The 21,224-nt window shown below is 36.1% G+C and overlaps 1 protein-coding gene across 3 annotated transcripts; it reads left to right on the top strand.

Annotated features, from left to right (window-relative positions):
- The first annotated feature begins 2,096 nt into the window (after nucleotides 1–2,096).
- LOC121871200 (heparan sulfate glucosamine 3-O-sulfotransferase 5-like) lies at nucleotides 2,097–20,485 on the top strand. 3 transcript variants are annotated; one of them, XM_042373382.1, is made up of 6 exons: nucleotides 2,097–2,194; nucleotides 9,515–9,747; nucleotides 10,043–10,317; nucleotides 16,550–16,770; nucleotides 18,020–18,149; nucleotides 19,309–20,484. In XM_042373382.1, the coding sequence occupies exons 2-6, from the start codon at nucleotides 9,534–9,536 to the stop codon at nucleotides 19,546–19,548; spliced, it is 1,080 nt and encodes a 359-aa protein (XP_042229316.1). In that variant the 5' UTR covers nucleotides 2,097–2,194; nucleotides 9,515–9,533; the 3' UTR covers nucleotides 19,549–20,484. The 3 variants fall into 3 exon arrangements, with proteins under 3 accessions (XP_042229316.1, XP_042229317.1, XP_042229312.1); XM_042373383.1 differs by having other exon boundaries at nucleotides 2,124–2,297; nucleotides 10,055–10,317; nucleotides 19,309–20,485; XM_042373378.1 differs by having other exon boundaries at nucleotides 2,127–2,297.
- The last annotated feature ends 739 nt before the right edge of the window (nucleotides 20,486–21,224 follow it).

Raw genomic sequence — 21,224 nt, 5'->3', positions numbered from 1 at the left:
CGTTGGTACGCCCCAGGTTCATCCTCTTACACTTCGTGACATTGAATCTCAACAGCCATTTGTTCGACCATTCTTGGAGCCCACAGAGGTCCTTCTGCAGCTCTTAACAGTCCGCTTGGTTCTTGATTCCCGAAATAACTTGGCATCATCGGCAAATATTTGTATGGAAGACTGTACAACGTCGGGCATGTCATTTATGAAACAAACAAACAACAGTGGGCCCAATACACTGCCCTGTGGTACCCCGCTTGTGACAGGTGCGGATGATGCCCACTTCCCTTTGATATTCTACCTCAGGAGGACTGGTCGCTCGTAAGTACACACTCTTTAGTAGGTTTAATTGCTTATTTACTTGCATTCACTTTTATCATTTACTCTTTCATTTTGAATTTATTTAAAAATGTAATATGACTTAGGCTTGCTTTTTTCATGAACTCGAAAGCAGAAATTTTTGCGATGCGAAGTAAAACACGAGTGACTAGGAGCTATTAAGCTGTACAGGTACTGGTATTTGAGAAAAATCCTCTGGGTAATATCAAACTTCCATCAGTCAGGTAAAGAATAGGTTCACATGGGGATAATTATAGCTTACTACATATGTCCAGTCGGAATACTCATTAGTCTCTGTTAAGAGATACAAGTCCGGGCTTCTCGTTCAGAAAATCCTAGATTCACCTTGTAATTCGGGGATATGAAAAGGCCTGGCCTTAATTACTGTATATCACGTTACAACCAAATGAAGAACGGGGAGGGCTTTAACACCTCTTTAATTTCGAACACTGTCATGAAACTGAATCCGCTAATGAAGCCTACGATACAATAATTTTAGGAATGGTTGTTATTATATGTCCTCAATATTCTATTTCCGGACTAAAATGGGATCACCTGAAGAATCGTCGCCCCAGAGTCCGGCAGGGCGACAATTCTTCAGGTGGGATATCCTGGGGCGACGATTCTTCAGGTGGCAACACCTGGGGTGACAATTCTTCAGGTGGGGTCAGGACCCTCCACGGTTGTTAATCTTCAGGTTAATGGAGTCAGGACCCTCCAGTCAGGTAGGAGGACTATATAATAGTAAGTGGGCTCAAAAATGTTTAGTCAATTTTGTGGATGTGAATACTGGTGTGCACACACAAGCAATTGAATCATATTGGAGCAAGAACAAGAGTTACACCAAGACCATGCGTGGCTGCAAACGAAGCTTTTTAAATTCTTACCTTCAAGAATTCATGTGGCATGATCGTTTTTCTGATAATCCTCTGGAAATTTTATGTCAACACATTGCTGTTCAGTACCCTTTGTAATATGTATCACAATAAAGAAGCATAACACAAAGGAATATATTTATGTTATCCTAATTATACACATTATATTCACTGTGGGCTGGGGTGACAATTCTTCAGGTGGACATTCTGGGGCGACGATTCTTCAGGTGATCCCTAAAATGCCTCTGATTTTTTAAAATGATAAAAACACTTGCTCATATAAAAATAAACAGGATGTATTTTGATGATTCTCTTGCGTTTACATACTTTTACATTTATACTCTTCGCCACTGATCGGCTCATTAGCCAGGTGGTTGGTCACTATTGGCAAGTACTGGGGCATGTACGGGTTCCAACTTCCAGAATGTAAATGAGGACCATTAATGATGATAGTAAAATATATCTTAAGAAATATAATTGGAATGAATATTAGATAGTGGCTGAATATATCATAATGATACAATTTAATTTTAATCAAAGATTTTCTTATATTTATAACAAGGAACTTATCATGCTTTTGAGAGGTAATCTTATAATGTATACTAATTGTGTATGTGTAGCTAAAACAAACAAAGTTATCCTTCAAAGTTAGAATAGTCAGTTCATTTTCTCTTTCACAAAGAAATAGTTTTCTGTAACACTAGCAAATCAAAATTTTGAATATGTAAATTACATCAACACAATGAACTTTTTTTTTAAATTTTTAATGGAGATAAATAATATTTGTTTAATGTAGCAGTAGCCTGTATTAATTCAAATGATGATTCTAAAGGTATATTAGAAGGAAGTGTTGGTGGTGGGAGATGTGTGGCAAGGTGGCTGTCCCGGTGGCCCAGTGGCCCCTCCTCCACCCAGCCACTGACAGAACTCGTAGAATTTGTTTGTGGGGGAGTGATGGGAGGCAAGTCGAGATCAGTCGGGTGGGAAAGGTTAGCACATAACAGTATATAGCTTGCCTATTGTGTGTGCTTCTGCTGCTCTTGCTTGAATATTTCATAATCCGTGGCATCCCAAGGTGGTCACATGTGTGAGGTAAGAGAGTGATGGGAAATGGAAAAGTTTTCACGAGAACCTTGAACATGGCTCTGGGATGACGAGAACCATTTAGAGAGATGAGGGTATTATAACTAGACGTAGGGGAGGTTAACTATGCCAATAAGAGACGAGGCAGGGGGTCTGACTATAATGTGTGAAGGACTGATACAGATAGGAAAGTGTACAAAAGATGACTGACTGGGTGTGGCTGAGATGCAAATGATACCTACCAGATCATGTTTCATTTACCCTGGGATGCCAATTACGTCGCCGTGTGACGATAGAGTGAGATTTTGAACAGTAGTAATGAGAAAAATGTTGTTTGGCTGTCTACAAACCATACAACTGACCCGTACAATACTACCCTAGGGCTACTGTACGAGTCATCTTGACATGCCCATTGACGTGTGTGTGCATTTGTGCGTGATTAAGTGAATTAAAAATGTATCTCTTCCATATAAAGCTTATTAATGAATAGATTGTTGCATATACCATCTTAACAGTTGCTATGCCTAAGCTCTACCTTGTTGCACGTACAGTATAGTACTGTACAGAAAACGGTTAATATTATTTTTTAATGCAATGGGTATTGAGGATTTTTTACCGTTTCACTAGTGATTCATATTTAGTTAGGAATCGATTTTCTTCTATGACAGTAATAGGTTAGGTTAGGTTGCTCAGTTAATATTCGTTTTTTATAAAAACGACTTTTTACCCAGAAAACAACACTGAAATAAATTTCTAGTAGTGGAAGTACATTCACTGTGCTATCATAAATACAGCCAATATCCTGTAACTTGGTCGTCCCCTTCATTACCAAAATTAGTTCATTGTAATGTTCTGAGGAGGCAAATGTGGAGTCCGACTAATTACCCAAATGTACCCGGAATGAAGTCAAATAATGGGACTAGATGAATAAATCGGACTGCCAATCACTTCTCGACTAGTATTTGGTGTCACAGTCACAAAAAATTGGTAAACTTAATTTAATCTGAGTTAATAGATCGAGTGCATGTACCTAACCTAACCTAACCTCGACTAGTATTTGGTGTCACGAAGTCACAAAAAATTGGTAAACTTATTTTAATCTGAGTTAATAGATCAAGTGCATGTACCTAACCTAATCTAACCTAACCTAACCTAACACAACTCGGATTAAATTAAGTTTACCAATTTTTTGTTACTATATGACACCAAATAATAATCGAGAAGTGATTCACAGCCCGAATTACGCTTGTACGACCATCATTTGACTTCATTGCGGCTACATTTGGGTAATTCCTCGCACCGTCGGTACATGCACGCGATCTATTAACTCAGATTAAAGTAAGTTTTCCAATTTTTTGTGACTTTCTGACACCAAATACTAGTCGAGAAGTAATTAGCAGTCCGATTTATTCATGTAGGACCATTATTTGACTTCATTGCGACTATATTTGGCTACATTTGGGTAATTAGTCGGACCGGCAAATGTGAGGTGAATTTTATAATCGCCCAATTTTATGAAATATTAGCGATTAACCTAGTCACAGAATCAGTTTATCTAGTCAGATCATATAATTAACTACCTTAATCATGTTGAATATATTCAGTAAAATGGACATTCAATTTCACATCCATTCATCATTAAGTACATGGTGTGGATAATATACTGTACAATGTGTGATAAACAGTAAGGCGATTTGACATGGATAGCCCAGGGAAGTAACATTATCATTGTCTTTAATAGTTTGTATTTTCCGATATGTTAGGTGGACTGTAAAGATACTGTACGTACATATGTCCTGTACTGTATTACTCTAGGCATGAGTAGTTTGTTCAGAATTGGTCAGATGTTATGGTGATTGAAAATGTAACTATTTATTTATGCTGTACTTAAGTGCTGCGAGCAATTTCGCCAGCAAAACATTTTGTTCCTGCAGGAATTTTGCTGTTTTTTAAATTGGAGATTTTTTTTCTGGGGAAAAAACAAAAAAACTAATGTTTTCCAAACATGGTCAAACATTAGTTTTTTTCAGCTTTTCCGGAGAAATCAAAATCCCCCAGTAAATAAAACAGCAAAATTTATGCAGGAGAAAAATATTTTTCTGCTTTTATGTACACAAAAGAAACACTAACCTACCCCCCCTCCAAGTAGATATGTAATGAAGTCAGTATTTAACTTATCTTTATTTAACCTGACCTAACTCCCTAGTGGGGGCATGCCCCTCCCCCTCGACCCCCCCCCACGAGTTGCTATCTAATCTTTTATCCTCTTCACCACTGATCGGCTCGTTAGCCGCTTGGGCGATCGGTCACGTCTCTGTTACACACTGTTGGCAAGTACCGGGCATGTACCAGCTCCTGAATGTACCTGAACCTGCTCCAGTGTTGGTCAAGCCTTGACTTGAAAGAGCTCACACTCAGTGCCATCACAACACTTTCTGGCAGATTGTTCTAAGAGTTCACAACTCTCACTCCGAAAAAGTTTGCCCTCACATTTTTCTGGACTTGCGGCTTCTTCAATCTTGACCTGTGATCCCTTGTGGGGTGAACGTCTGCCAGCTCTAAGTAAGGGCACTCGACTGAGTAGTGCCCCTTGAGATGCTTATACACCTCAATTAGGTCACCCCTTGCCTGTCCAGTATAAGCTAGGCAAGTTCAGGCGCTCAAATCTCTCAGGGTAGCTGAGGTGCTGAAGTGCAGGCACCAGTCTGGTGGCCCTCCTTTGAACAGTTTCAACCAACTGACAGTCCCTAGCATATCTCGGGGACCAGACGGGGTGACAATACTCCGGATCGGGAAGCACTTCACTCTTGAAGATCGTTAAGAGGGAAAGACCGTCTAGATGTCTGAATGACCTTATAAAACCCAATAATTTATTTGTCTGATTTATCTTCTTCTCGCAATGTCCCGAGAACTTCAGCTCATTGTCAACATACACACCTAGGTCCTTCTCACATTGTCTCAAATAGTGCTTTAATCTATATGTTAACCCAGAAGTCAAAATATCATGTATAAACCACTTGTATTTCATAAGCTGGACTAATACTGATTTTTTTCAAAGAAACATCAGTCTTGAAGCCCTGTTGGACGAGGACAAACTTATATTGCTCATTACGTTTGCATGTTACAGTATTTCTTTAACCACATAATAGAAGCATGTGTGATCCGAATCCTGTTCTTAAAGTTAAGGTAAGTGTTTTGAATGATTCTGTAACTCAGTGATTGTTATTTGTAGTGTTTTACTCAAATATTTAAGTGCTTAGAATCCAGATCTGGTGGCTGTGCAAGGAAAAACTGAAATTACTAAGGAAACCACAAATAGACTGTGGGTGTGGCCCTCTTGCTTATGGTCAGCTGACAAGCACCATCACTGAACTCCGTTTGATTTGGACAGGATTGAATCACTGAATAATGCCATAGTTCAGTTACACAGTGGGGTTTATGTCAACCTCTGAAGAGTTGAAGATGAAGAGGTCATGATCTAGTAGCTACTTGCTGTTTCCCAAGAAGTATGTGGAGTCTGTCCTATGCAGTACCTGAAATTAAGAGTTTCTCCAGTAAAATCCATTAACCAATACTGTAGCATGATGAAATTTATGAAAATGTCAGTAGCTTACAATACTTTGGGAAGTAATTAATCTAGTGGCTATTGCCATGTTTTTTTTTTCGTGAGTATAGTTGATGCTGGCCCATGTCTCCTATTCTCATGTTTCACAGTTAGTGTACCAAGCTTTATTATGTGATATTAGGCTCGATTTTATTTTTATTTTTTTCTCTCCTTTTTTTATTTATTTTTTCTTCTACTTCATGTTAAGTTTGGTTGGAAAAGTCGTGTAACCAGATACAGTATATGAGAGTCATTAGGTTTAGATCTCTTGGTTCGTTTGGTTTTTCTTTTTAGGATAGGATTGGTAAAAAAAAAAAAAAAAAAATTGATGTTCTTACGAAAGAAAAGTTTTCTTCTATTGCAAAATTTCCTAGTGTAGTTCTTAACTTGTGCACCTCTTCGGAATTTAAAGTATTAAGTTTTTAAAGTTTTCGGTAAGACTCTACTTAAGTTAGGATAGGTTAGCTTGGTTATTGGTATACACTATACAGTGCTGTACATGTATCCAGGTATCCCTCGTTTTATGAATATTCGAGTAAAAAACATTCACTTGTACAAATTTTCTATGCTCACACCTCGTTTTTATTATATGAAAGATATTCTCGCTAATACAGATATGGCCCCATAAGGTAATGTACCAAACTTATATTTGATTAATTTTTTTAATGTGTTATGTTCTAATTTAAAGTGGGTCTCATAGGCATAACTGTGCATTAAGGACAGTGTGGATACAGCATGCTGTATACTAAGCCTTCAGTACACAGGGTACTGTACTGTACAGCACTTGACCTTATTCACTTCCCTAAGTTGTAAACTTAGGCACCTGGGAATCGAACCACTGACCCCTGGAACAGGAGGCAAGCATTGTATCCATTCGACTACTGCGCTCCAAATTAGTTAGGTATAGTACTAAATTACAGTAGTTTGGTTGTTTATGAACCTATTTCAGTTTTTTAGATATGATATTGGGGTTTTCTTGTCGATAGGGACCCAAACCTATTCTTCCCATACTGTATGTTATGTTATTCGAGATATGAAAATTCACTTAACAAGTGGTTTTCAAGGAACTGAACCACTTCATAAAATGGGGGACACTGTACCTGTATGTGAGAATGACCAACATGGGCCAGAACTGACCACTGTATACAGTACTTGTGTGAAGGAATTGTGGGAATATTAGGGAAACAACAAACAAATTTAAGTCAAACTTAACCAGGGTTGATTTTTTAAGTTTGAAAAATCCCACTGACCATTTCCAATCATCCATGTGCACTGTAGTAGGTTAAAGGTAAGCTGCAGATTACGACTTCTAAGGTGAGTGTAAATGGGTTGCTAGTGATGTAAAAAATGAAGTGAAGATAATGGGAAGCTTGATAGAAATGATTTAATACTGTAACATGTTTTTGGTTTATTCGTTTATGATTGTTAAGTGAGGGTGGCAGTGTGTCGTCTGTTGTTCTCGGGATGGCGCACCAGCTGCCGAGTCTGGTGCAGATTCCAATTACATGTACTAAAGCGAGTGTAAATGGGTTGATAGTGAAGTGAAGATAATGGAAAACTTAATGGAAAAGATTTAATACTGTAACTAATATTTTTGGTGTTTGTTTATGTAGGTGTGGGATTGTCAAGTGAGGATGGCAGTGTGGCGTCTGCTTCCGAGTCTGGTGTTCCTTGATATTGAAATAGCCTGTTGTTCCTGAGTCTAGTGTTCATTGGTGCTTTAGTTAGTAAGAAAATGAAGTCGTTAAGTCAAGTTTAGTAAAAAAAAAATTTGTTTCCAGAACCTAACTCTATTTCCCCATTGATTACATGTAAATTACATAGCGTGATTTAGTATACAGTATAGCAACATCGTTGGACCCTATCTCGCAATATATCCCGACCCCACTAAATATTTTTTTTACATATAGTATTGATACCCAGATATATAATACAGTACAAAATTAAAAATAACCCCATGTTAAGTTCTATTCAAGTTGCTTTTATTCAGATTGCACTGTTAAGCCCTTTATTTAAAATATAAAACAACCAAACCTAACCCCTTTGCTATGGGGATGCCACTTCTATTTGGTTAACACAAGACATTTAATTCAGCTGAGAGGGGATACCATACACAAGAGGTTAATTTAATATATCTAACCTTAGATTTCTATACTTTTGGTTAAGTTAGATAGGTTTGGTTGGTTTGCCCTTTTAAAGAAAATCAAATTTGAATTACTAAATGAAAACCAAAACAAATAAATTATATTTCTGGAGTGGATATGGGCTTTTCCTGAGGTAACAACTTTTCTTCTCTCAAAAAGAACCTTAAGATATCTAGTTAAGGTGTGTAAGAAGAGTAAAGTAGAACTAAAAATTATAATTGTTAAATGCGTTACAATACATTAATAGTAGAAACAACAAACTGCCAAAAGTTCCAATCATAAGTTACTAACTGTACCGGAACATGTCAGAGAAATGGCCAACTACTTGACTGCCTAATAAGCCAACCAGAGACGAAGAGGATAAAGTAAAAGTAAAATAGGGTAAAATACAGTATAGTATAGTACTGTATATCCTAGTGAACCACTGGAGCAATGTCACATGATTGCTGGGTGGCCTGTGTCCAGATTGTCAAGCATTTTTTTTTTATTGTTATTCCTTGTATGTGAAGAAGTGGGGGTGTTGGTGGTACAGTAATAGCATGCTTGTCCCTTAGGACCTTCACCACTGTATCTCAGGTTCAATCCTGGGTTGGATGTGAGGAGAGTGTTTTTCAGTGTAACCCCACCAAACATGGCAGATTTTCACTGGGTACTGTACTCTGCTTTCCTCATGTACAATACTGTAGTTACACTGGATAGTGAAAGACAAACTCATCAGAAACATGGGTGATCAAAGAAGCCACCAGCTTGGGAGGTCAGGATATGCATATTTTTTTTTTTCCTGTGTTGTTAACTTCAATTGACTTGATGTTCTCAATTAACATTACCATTATGTAGCAAGCCTCTTCTTTAGTCTCTTATGGCGGGTATACTTATGTCATGTAGACACTAAACAATGATTACTGTTTTGTTGTAAGAATAAGATCATTTTAATATTGCTTGCATTTATGACACTTCGGTAAAATTGTAAGGAATCAATCATACTGTTTATAGAAAATATATGTTCAGTACTGTACTGTGAAATGATATGAAACATTGTTAATCACTGGAGAATAAGGAGTAACATTCTGTACAGTGTATGTAATTTTACTAATTATATATGGGGAACATTGTTGTAACTATATCCTGTTGTTGTTTACATCCATTTTGCATCCATTCACCCAACTCTTTTACTTGAGTTTGCCTGCCCCTTCATCCATGTGAGAGAGGAGTAGATAGACAGTGCTTTAATGGGCAGTGTTTGGTGGCTTTGGGATCCTGTGTACCTCTGGCAAGGCAGTGACCTCGTAACACTTGTCTTGCCTGTGGTGCCCACCATTTTTGTGTGGATGTTGGTCACGCTAGAATAACCCGTTATAGTGCATCCTTCTTTCCTCACACAGCCAAACTGTGGAATGCTCTGCCTTCTGTGTTTTCATCCTCTTACAATCTGTCATGATCTGTCATTATTACAAGGCTTGTATATATATATATTGTAGGTGGCATGGGTAGGCGACCATGTCATTTGGGAATGAGGGCTATCAAACTACATGGAGTGAAGACCCTGGACGAAAGCCATCCAGGGGGCCGCCACTGATGGGGGGACGCTGTGAGAGCTCCTCCTCACCCCTTAGTTCACTGCGGCGGATGGCCCCCATCATTGTTTTCTCTTCACTGCTCTTTTGCCTCGTTCTCTACTACACCTTTCCCATAGGTGCTGCAGCAATATATGGTAAGCTGTGCTCTTGTAAGTAGAGCATAGAAAACTGGTTTGCTTCAGACTAACTTCAGGTCTTACAGTATTTTAACTCTGTCATTTACAGTTTTTTTCTGCAATGTCCTCTTCTTCTCTTTACTTTTTCCATAAAACAATAAAGCCTAACTAAAGTCATTACCCCAATTAGATGTTACATTTAATCGGCTGGATGCTTTTAGACTTTGCGCTGCTTTTTTGTATTGTAAGTACCCAGTAGATGTGTGTCACTCCACTTGCAGTTTGATAGAGTGTGACAATAGAATAATTCCAGCTCCATCAGCAGTATCTGAGACCACTGGGCTGGATTCCGTCACAACAGAGGCTTATCGCAAGCGGCTTCGCATCCGAGGCACCCAGAGAAGACTGCCCCAAGCCTTGATCATCGGAGTGCGTAAATGCGGGACTCGAGCCCTGATAGAGATGCTAAATCTTCATCCCCATATTCAGAAGAACGGAATTGAGATGCATTTCTTTGATGATGATGAACGATATGCAAATGGCTTAGAGTGGTATAGAAAAAGAATGCCGTACTCTTTTGATAATCAGGTATCTATAACACTTGCTTAAACTTACATTAGATATGGGTCATTCCATAGTATATTTCATTGTTTACCTGATGGGTGTTAGACAGAAGTAAAAAGGAAAAAGGTATGCACCATTTTAGGTGGAAATGCCTTTTGATTGATGTTAATCTAAAAGACAATTACAAGTCATGAAAAACCACAACTTTTTTATCCCACCTTAATTGTTTCATACAGTATGAGAAAATCAAGAATAAAGTATACCGGTATCTTAGTTAAAAAATCTATTAATTGTTTAAATTCGACAGAATCCAATGTCAGTTTTGGCCTTTTATAAGGTACTACTCTATTTTGTTTTTTATAATACAGTATTTATTTCTTATGCATATGATTAAGGAAGGATACTGAGGTTGTGCCAAGATTTTTATATACTGTACCATGGAATAATCCATCCACTTATGTGCATAACCTCTTGCTACTGTATAGGAGGATGGTTCACATACAGTACTGTGCAAGCTTCTCCATGCATTAATATCTTGGGTACCCCAGCATATTGCCTTCTTGCTAACTCTGCTCTATTTAATACAATATTTTACTTGTTTCATGTTCAGTATCTTCCTTTATCTCATTTTTTTTTGTTTTGCACTAATTTTCAATTTTTGTTTGTTATTATTTCTGTATAGTACAGTACTAGTGTAATTTTATTCTCTTGACTTAAAAGTGTGGGGGATATAGCAGTGACGTTATTAAATTTTGTCCATTTAGGACACAAGTGGTTCCTTAGTAGTGTGTACTTCATTTTTTTTTTCATAGAAATGCCAATTCTCTACATGTCATATTTTATAGTTTTATATTATATTTTATTTATTTCTAAGCCACATTTGATTATTGTAATGATTTTTCATTAACTTTTATAATTTCATTACAAGTAACAATAAACGCTGCGGCTAGGCTGGTGAGTCGGAGACATAGGCTGCCGCCCACCACCTATAGTACACACGTTTACGTCACACGTACTCTCCCATGGTCTTCATTTTATGGTTTTATATTATTTCTAAGCTGCATCATTTATATATAGTGGAATAATTGTTAAAGAAGTTCGTTTTTCTGAGACTCTCAGCTTGGGGTAATGTACCAAAGTTAATTTATTTTTTCATGTTAGGTAGTAAATTAGAATAGTTGAGTACTGTACTACAGTATTTATCATTAGTTAGGTAAGTTTTGTTCCTGTTTGTGAGCCAATTTTGTGTTTCTGGTGTGTGGTATTGGAGTATTTTTGTCATTGGGGAACCAAACCCTATTTTTTTCGTGTATGTTCTTTTATTCGTGATATGTAAATTCACCTAATGAATATTTTTTAATGCTTTTATTTTTTTATACTTGACTCATTCGTATCTCGAAGGATACCTGTACTAAGAACTGATGACAATTGTTAGGTGAGTGAAAATTTTAAGAAAATTTGATATGTCAGTGAATCAAGACAAATCTTATTCTTACTTCATAACTTTCCTTAGACTTTTAATGGATTTATATCAGTAATTGTATAAAAATGTTATCGGGTAGATTCTTGCTTGTGCTTGATGGTCACCATTTACCTTAGTAGTTTTAAAGTCAAACCATAACTTGTTTCAACTCTATATTTTAATTTCAGTAATGTAAGTGACGTTCGGTATGTTCTTGCCCTGTTGTCAGTCAGGTAATGGTGTCATCACCTTGTGAACTAAATTATTTTGTTATTCTTGAATTGGTTTTTTATGTTTTATTTATGCTGTGGCACTTGTTACACTAGATTTGATGTTTGTACACATATGCAAGACTTGTATAATTTTTATGGTATTGTGCAAGCATGGGGCGATTAAGTTTCAAATTTAACTAGTTGAGTTAAGCTAATTTTCAAATTTTTCCCGTTAAGTTAACCTGATTTTTTTAATATTGACTAATTAAGTTAAAAAAATTTTGATTGAGTTAAGTTAACCAGTCTGTGTCAAATTTGCATAGGGGAATTTTCATGTGGATTAAATAATTTAATATCCTGTAAATGTTTTCCAGAAGAGTCAATGAATAATGTAGTTTGAATACCTGAATAGTGAGGCAGTCTGGCACACTACTTCCTTGGTATGAATAAGTCTTGAGATAAAATAATTATATATTCTTGACTTATATTTTTTACTCAACAGTTTTTCACATGACTCGACCTCTACACTGTGTTCAGTTAATTTGTACTGATCTCAAAATAAATGAGAATCCTGTTGCACTCATTCTTTGCATTACGATTAAAATTAAGGTTATCCTGTTTCATGTGTTAGAAGGTATTAGGCACCGTAAAAAGTAGTTAGGTCACAAATTGCACCTTTTTACCACTTAAATAATTGCAAACTGCCAAGTTCAAGTCAGATACTCAAATTGTGGTTTACCAAATTACCACAACACCGTTCATAACAATTTCATCTTTTTTTCACAAACATCATGATAACCTCATTATGTTCATTTCCATAATGTGTATTCAAAAATGTTTGTCTCGTGTTTCAACTTTCAAGCCTTTTCAACTTGCAAAAAGTATTATAATATACACCTCGCCCTTTGAGCGTGTTTATCACATGGACACTGCAACGACAACTGAGTAACTGTGAGGCAGCAGTCAGGGCGGCCTCACCCTCTCCAGTCTGGCTACGGATGTTTCGTGTACTGTACTGTACAGTAAAGTCAACAGTATGGATTTCACTGGGCGCAAGGGCTGGTGTGTAATATATTATTTGTTATTTTTTCTAAGGAGTTAATTGATAATTAATTTAAGGTAATCAATTAATTTGCCAAAATTTTGATTAAGTTAAGTTAACTGTTATTTCACAAGTTAACTAGTTAAGCTAAGTTAATTAGTTGCCCCATGTCTGGTAATGTGTGATGGCAGCAGTAAGGAGGGGATGAAAATGATTTGGTGTTTCTGTTTTCTTTTTCTGTTTTGACTCTGGGTGTGAGTCACCTGGGCATTGATTGCCATCTTTTCTAACAAAATATCTTAGTTTTTCCTACTTTTTTTTGCTAATTTCATGTACCCCTGTATGCTGTTGCATTTGTTACATTAACTGTGGCACAGTATTTACTTAAAAATAAAATTTACAATATGTAATATTTTTGCAAATAATTTTTTTACTAAACAGTAGTGGAATATAGTGATAAGCATTCAGTCAGTGGGTGGTGGTAATGATTGATGCATTTAATAAGTGAGTGAGCAGAAGGGACTACAGGTACTGTATTGGCTATTTAAACTTATCTCATCTTGTGTATCATTTATTTTCAATTATCTTTGTACAGTATAACATACACACACATACACACACAGTCATTTATGTCCAATGTATATTTTCAGCCTTCGGGCTGCAAACTTTTTCAATAAACCGTTTATTATTATTATTATTATTATTATTATTATTATTATTATTATTGGCATGTGTACATAATGTATATTATTGAGTACTGTCCATTTTGAATGTTTAAAAACAGTTATTTAGCAGGAATGCTCAGTGTCTTGATTTAATAATTTTGAATATACTGTACGACATAATGTAATTCATTCCTGCAAGTACAGTCGATTAAGGCATGTGGTCAAAATTGTGTCCTAAAACTCACACCAAAAATATCCAGCATTATGAATTTTGGCTCTGCAGAAGCTATTTAAGAGTTTAATGTCTTTTATAAATTCTCAATTTTAATACAGTACTAAACCTAATTTAAGAGTAACATTTTATATTGTTTTAACCTGGGGACTGATATTTCATCTAATTTCTTACAAGAACAGCACTTTGTCAACTCTTCTTGGTGCTCAGTGCATACTGTACTGTATTACTCTTTGCTTTCATTTAATATAGCCATCCTTCCTATTTCTGTTTTACTAAACCATAATAATTTTCTCTGACAGTTTAATTATTTTGTTAGGTCATACCCCCTCAGGGCCCATACATAGCTGTCTGTGCATGTACAGTACATCCTGATATTGTGTACACAATATCTCCTGATTGGATAGTGACCAACCTTATCACAAATAATCTATTCAGGTACTGTATTAAGTTCTATCCATTATTATTTTTTTTAGTGATGTAGCATATTGGATTTGAAGTACAAAGACATTGGAAAAAAATAGATTTTAATCTTGTTGTTTGAAGTCATTGTTACATATTTTTAAAGCTGAATGAAATTAACATTTTCTTAAATCACCTGATAGGATTTTTTTTTTATTACTAGAGGTGTGGTAATACTGTATACCATATTTTATATTCAGTAGATCATCAACAAATGACCTTAGAGATCCATAACAGTCGCACATCCTTTGGCAGAGCCATCCTTTACCAGTTGGTATTATATATTTAGTGGCAGGTAACATTATCCAAGCAAACTATTTCTGTAATCATTTAATGTACAGAGAAATGAATGATACTTTAAGACAACAGAAATTCTGTCAGCTATGAACTGAAATGCAAACACGAGTTAAGAATACAAAAGATTTCTTTTTGTCAGTGATAACTTATTAGATTTAGGAGTTTCTTGTCTTGATTTTATGAATAATTTTAGATTTAGGTGCCAGTTGTTTCATATGAAGAAACATTTAAATTTCTCTGATGAAGCTTTTGTCACCTGGTGTAGATTAATGTTGTTGCAAAATGTAAATATACAAACTTTAGCTAAAATTACTTTAATAATACTGTGTTACATTTAAAACTGATGTATGCAGTATATGAGTACACTAATAAAATTTTATTTTTTATTTTTTTATGGATCATAGGAACTGCATTATACAGTATTTCTTTTTCTCTGTCTTTGCTAATCTCATTTTGATATAGGGAGTGAAGTGACTGGTACTCTAATGCGTCACATACCATGACAAAATATCCCTAGTATGAAGATGATGTAAGGTTACACCATATTTTTTGTGATTCATTCCTTCTTGAATAGCAGATTTAGTAACTTTTTGTGCCCTCTTGTGATATTCACCTCATCCTTACTTTCTTTTCTTCTGTACAGTACAGTACCTGGGGACTAAGAGTTAGTGGGCTTACCTACTGCTTCACTAACCACAAAATTTCCAGATATTTCTTCCATATGGATTCTGACATCTGTTGACGGTGAAGAGAAATTCAGATATTTATACAAGTGAAACCTCTATTTAACGGACTACATGAAAAGGAAATTATGTTATATCGAGGGTCTATTTAATGTGAAACCTACGTCTAACGCACTATAGAGGTGAAAGTCCGTTATATTGAGGGTGCGTTAGATGTGTAAACCTCCCAACTAATGGATTATATGGAGAAAGAAGTCTATTATATGGAGGTTTCACTGTATACAGATATTGTTTTCTATCTTTATGCAGGGAAGTAGTCAGCATTTATCTGTAAGGTGTTTTCACTATTACCCGGTACAGTATATTGTTTTGGAAATCTGAGTATGATTAAATGAAGTTCTTCCTTCAAATACAGTACTGTATTGCAATGAACTTAAGGGAGAAAACCATCAGAATCACTTCACATATTGTGACAGTTGGGTCCCATATTGCAAAGCAAGAGTGTAAGTAGGTAGAAGTGATTGCAGCTCATTCATCATTATATAGTAGTGCTTGTTCTCATTTCAAGACTAATTTGCACCATGTGAATCTATAATTCAAGAGTACATCTGACATGATTTCAATGTGGTCATATCAAGTTAATTAATTATTCTTTTAATGGTTGAATCTGAGTCTTCTCTGTAGACTTGAGTTAATTATAAACTCTGGTACCCAAGGATGCATATACTTCAATGTGAGACACCCGACAACAGCTTTCAAAGCATTACCGCGAGGTATTTTTGCTTGTTTCTTTTTGAAAAATTATACTCTGATCTTGACAATGGAATTTTTGTCATTTTTGTTACATGATTAAAGTTTCTTACATTAGGTTACTAACGTTAAGGAGACAAGTGTTTGGTTATCTCCTGCTTGTTCATGTGGCGGTGGCTGCCACATTAGTGATCAGTGTATGGGTACGCCAAGAATGATGTAGGAAGAGTTAAGAACCTAATGATAGAGGCAGCATTGAGAACTGCCATCAGGTAATCATGTCTGGCCTCAAGTATGGAAAGCAGCTTTTGTTGATGGTGATGAACTGCAAAAGAAATAAAGATATTCTGTTTTCTGACAACCAGATGGATACAGAATCTCTGGAAGGGTTCATTGTATTTTGTGTGTTGTTTAGATAATCATAAGAGTGAAGACCATTTCCTTTTGGCAGGTTACAATAGAAAAGACGCCATCGTACTTTATATCACGTGAGGCTCCTGCCAGAATACGTGCCATGAACGAAACCATAAAACTGTTGTTAATCGTGCGGGAACCTGCAATGAGGGTCCTGTCTGATTACACTCAAATAATGGAAGCCAAAATGCGGAAAGGGAGACAGGTTGCCCCATTCCACAAGAAAGTGCTCACTCCTGATGGTGAAATTAATGACGGGTTAGTATTGGGGTTACTGTACTGTACTTTTCACACTTTTGACTGATGCAACTAAATGAATTTGTCTTCTTTTATACTGTCTATAAGTAGCCCTCAGCCAGACGTGAACAAGCACCGTCCGGCGCAAAAAGTAGATTTTGGTCTCTACACATACCTCATTGCATGATCTTTCTGTCTGTGGCTTTTGTGCCTCTCTGGCTCAGAATTTATAGGGTCCAAAATTGTATAAGTCTAAGGTGACTTACCGCTCTTCATGACACTGAGAAAAGTTTAACTGCGTTTTCTGGCGTTTTTTGTTTGGAGCTTGCTCCCCACTGGCTGAGGGCTACTCATATATACCTGTAGTACTTCTGCATAGAATTTTTCTAGATTTGCACAAGTGCATGAATTTTGTAGGAGTTTTACAATTGAATACTATAGAATAGTGGGAGAAGTATAAGCTGTGTAGAGTAGCCAAGTACAATAGAGTCAAAAAGGCTTGGTAAAGACTACAGCCTGTCATCCATGATGACAAATGGATTCGATGGGCGGGAGGGAAACACAGGAAAGAGCTAAGTATGAGTAAGATTGTGTATCTAGCTGTGAACACTTACCTAGGGAAGCAATAACTCTTTGTTATAAGTAAATCATCTTGTTATTATATAATTAAAATTCTGAAAGTCAGGATATATTTGGTTAAATGAGATGGAAAGTTACGACCTTCATAAAATTTTGTACATTATATTTTATTTGTGAAGTTAATGGCTCTTGGGTGGAAAATAAGCTCCCTCTCACTACCCCACTCCCTCTCACTACCCCACTCACTCTCACTATCTCACTCCATCTCTCACTACCCCACTCCCTCTCTCATTGCCCCATTCTCTCTCTCATTACCCCACCACCCCACTCAGATTTCTCTTGTTTCCCAGTCAAATGTTTGGTGAATATTATTTTGCAGATGTAGTCCATAGAACCTAAACTTTGATTGATCTGTTTTGGTGTTGAGTGATCATGTATACTAGAGGAGCACAAGAAAAGTGTTTGTTTATCTGTTTGGGAGTTTGTACTGTACTGTAATCAGGATACTTGGTCTCTTTTTAAGGAAATGACAATATCATCTTAAATTCTTTTCATTGCTTCATCTCATCAACCTGTAGGATGAGTTTGAAGATGAGTGTCTTTGACTGAATTACCAGGTGATGTGGCCATATTTTGGTAGAATGGGCTGTTTGCTGATTCAGAATGTGTGAGTGGTTATTTTTTCTTGCAGGTTCAAAGCAATACAGATCAGCCAGTACGCAGTGCATGTCTTGCGTTGGCTGAGAGAATTTCCTCGGGAACAAATACATATCATCGATGGGGATAACCTTGTAGCTGATCCCTTTACTGAAATTGATAAGGTTAGTTGCAGACTTTAAGTGTTCTGCATGTGCAGGTAATCATACAGCCTTCGCAAAACTAGAGAAACCTGTGCCACCTGTGTGACATGATCAGTGCTAGAGATGGTGCTGAAGCTCACTCTTAGTTGCAATATTCAGAATTACATGGAGAAAGTTTATGAGTTGTTGCCTTTATTGATAGCAAGAAGAAATTTTAGTGTAAAAGGAAAGATATACAATTGGTGTGAGAAAAGTGAGGTTGTATGGCAGTGAAAGAGGATGATGTGCACAGGCTGAAGAGAGCTGAATTGAAAATGATGAGATGGCTGAAGAGTTGATATTAGGTATTTACAGCTAACCCACACAAGTGTGGGAAATGGCCATTAAACAATGATGATGGTGATGATGATTACTTCAGGTGAACCACAGGGGAAAAATTTGTGCAAATGTGGTTAATGTGCGAGTACAGTATATTGTCTTTTTTAAATAAATATTTAGAAAAAGGTTAATATTACTATGTACTGTATTGTTTTTTAAATATGGCTCTGTACTTTTTAACAGTCGTATAATATTGTCAAGCCATGCTATCTCAATCTCTTTTTCATTGTTACTTTTACTTCCCTCCAAGTTTTTATATAGGGTACATCAAGGGAATTAGAAAACAAGCAAGTACCCGGTAAGTAGGTTACCTGTCCACCTTCATTCTTTATTTGTGTGTGAATGATTAAAAGCATATCCAGTTAACTGTTTTTTCCATGGATTATTGCAAGTTTCAGAACTTATTTTTCTATTTTGAAATATTTTTTCAATTTGTTGTTATGTCAAGGGTTTCTTAAATGTATTATGTAACCTTGAATTATTGTGAAGTTTTAAATGCATATTATCATGTGTGCGACTCGGTGAATTTTCTTTTATGTGACCTCACAGCCAACATTTCAGTACTGACTGCCACTGTGGTGTCACTGTACAGTACTTCATATATGTTTATATGTTCCTAGTTTAGTCTGAATATTGTATAATTAAAACAGTTGGTATTTGTTTTTTTCTTTGTTTTTGGGGCCTCAACTGTTAGGATAACTCACTCTTTTTATTTATTTTTTATTTTTTTATAAGCAATATATTTCCATGTTAGTGAAAACTACAGGTACTGTATTAATATTAACTTAATATTCTATTCCAGGTGCAGCGGTTCTTGAGACTTCCACTTCATATAAAACCAGATAATTTCTACTTCAATGAGACAAAGGGTTTCTATTGTATGAGAAATGAAACTTTTCAAAAATGTTTAGCTGATGCTAAGGGTCGACCACATCCGTACGTCGATCCTGCAGTAATGTCCCGGTTACGTAAGTTTTTTGCCCCCTTCAATGAGCAGTTCTATGAGATGGTGGGAAGAAATTTTGGATGGCCTTCCTCCTAATACACTTTAGCAACCATGCTTAGCAGGTACAGAAATATTTTTCTCCAATGCTGGAGCGGTTTCCAGTGCTGATGTACAAGTGTCATAGACTGATTTTGTATATTTTGTAATTATAGTACAATTTTATGGTGATGATCATATATTTTACTATGATTTATGATAATGTGATTGACCTGTGTCCACCATGTTGCAGTGTTTGTCACTAATGTTGGGAAGTGGTTGTGCTTGTCATGGTTTACTGCAGTAGTAAAATGACACAAATAATAATAAATGACACGTTCAGGAAAGACTGAACAATGCTATGAACCAATCTGGATCATTAGGAATGTGTTAAAGATGAACTAATGATCAAGGATGGTGAAAAACTTTGTATTTATTATATTTTTATGATGTTAAATTTGAGAAGATGAAAATGCAGTGGTTATTCAATGGGAGATGGCACATGCCATCGCACATATGCAGTTCATAATAACTTCAATTATTTTTAACTATAGGACAAAAATCATCTATATTGCAACTATCTTGTATGGTGTATCTGATGGAGCTTCAATGAAAGGAATTTCATATTTTTATTTTCTAAAGAGTTTTGTAGGTTTTATTGTTAAGTATCCCAGCATCGATACTGAAGCACTCTACTTTATTTAGCTGAGTGTTTATAAAATAGTCACTGAACTTCAATGGGTGGCCACAATTGAGCTGATATATTGTAGTGTTTTACTGATTACAAACTGAATAAGGGCCCCCCAAATTCGCGGGGGTTAGGTTATATCAAAATGGCTGCGAATCGCCAAATCAGTGAATAACATATGCGGATGGGGGGGGATACATTTTACTTGTGTACAAAGAAATGCATACAGTATTCCCTTTATGTGTTTGCCCACAGGACAATTATTTCTTTTACCTGTATTGTATATATGTGTGTGTGTGTGTGGAGACACACACACAAATAAATAATAATGGGAAAATACTCTCACAAATAATCAGAAAAAAATGTATTAAAAATGTGTCGGTCTACCCTAAAATCCGTGCTCTATTAATGAGGTAATGGAGCACGAACTTAAGGGTAAACTGTAACATTTTTAATAATTTTTTTTCTGATTATTTGTGAGAGTATATTCCCTTTATTATTTATTTGTGTGTGTGTGTTTACACACACACACATACTGTATTTACAATACAGGTAAAGGAAATTACTGTCTCAAGAACAAATGGCTCCCTGTCCCAGCCGCGAAAATGCCGGCAACATTAAAACTACCTACAGACATTCGTGGGTACATTCAGGGTGTCATCCACGAATAACCGAGAACCGCGAAGTAAAGATCTGCGAACTTGGGGGGCATACTGTACTGTATTAACAATTTGAATTGAACTTCACAACCACTTAAAACATATAGTATATACAGTATATTGAAAAGTTAAGTGAAGAAAGGGAGAATCTCTGTATGCATGTTTGTTCTGGACTCCAACCACTGCATTATAGTGAGTAAAGTCTCGAAAGATTAAAAACAAAAAACTTAAAAGATGTTTGAATGAGTTACTAAGATAATTAAAAAGCTAGGAATCTCACAGGGAAAAAGATGAACAGTACTTAAATGCAAAATGTATTGTCAATTGTAATTAGAGTTTTGTGCATACAATTATTCCCATGGTTATCACACACTTGAGTGTGGTAAGAT

This window comes from Homarus americanus, unplaced genomic scaffold (assembly GCF_018991925.1).
Source record: "Homarus americanus isolate GMGI-L3 unplaced genomic scaffold, GMGI_Hamer_2.0 scaffold40565, whole genome shotgun sequence".
Taxonomy (NCBI): Eukaryota; Metazoa; Arthropoda; class Malacostraca; order Decapoda; family Nephropidae; genus Homarus; species Homarus americanus.
This window is presented reverse-complemented; position numbering and strand designations above follow the sequence as displayed.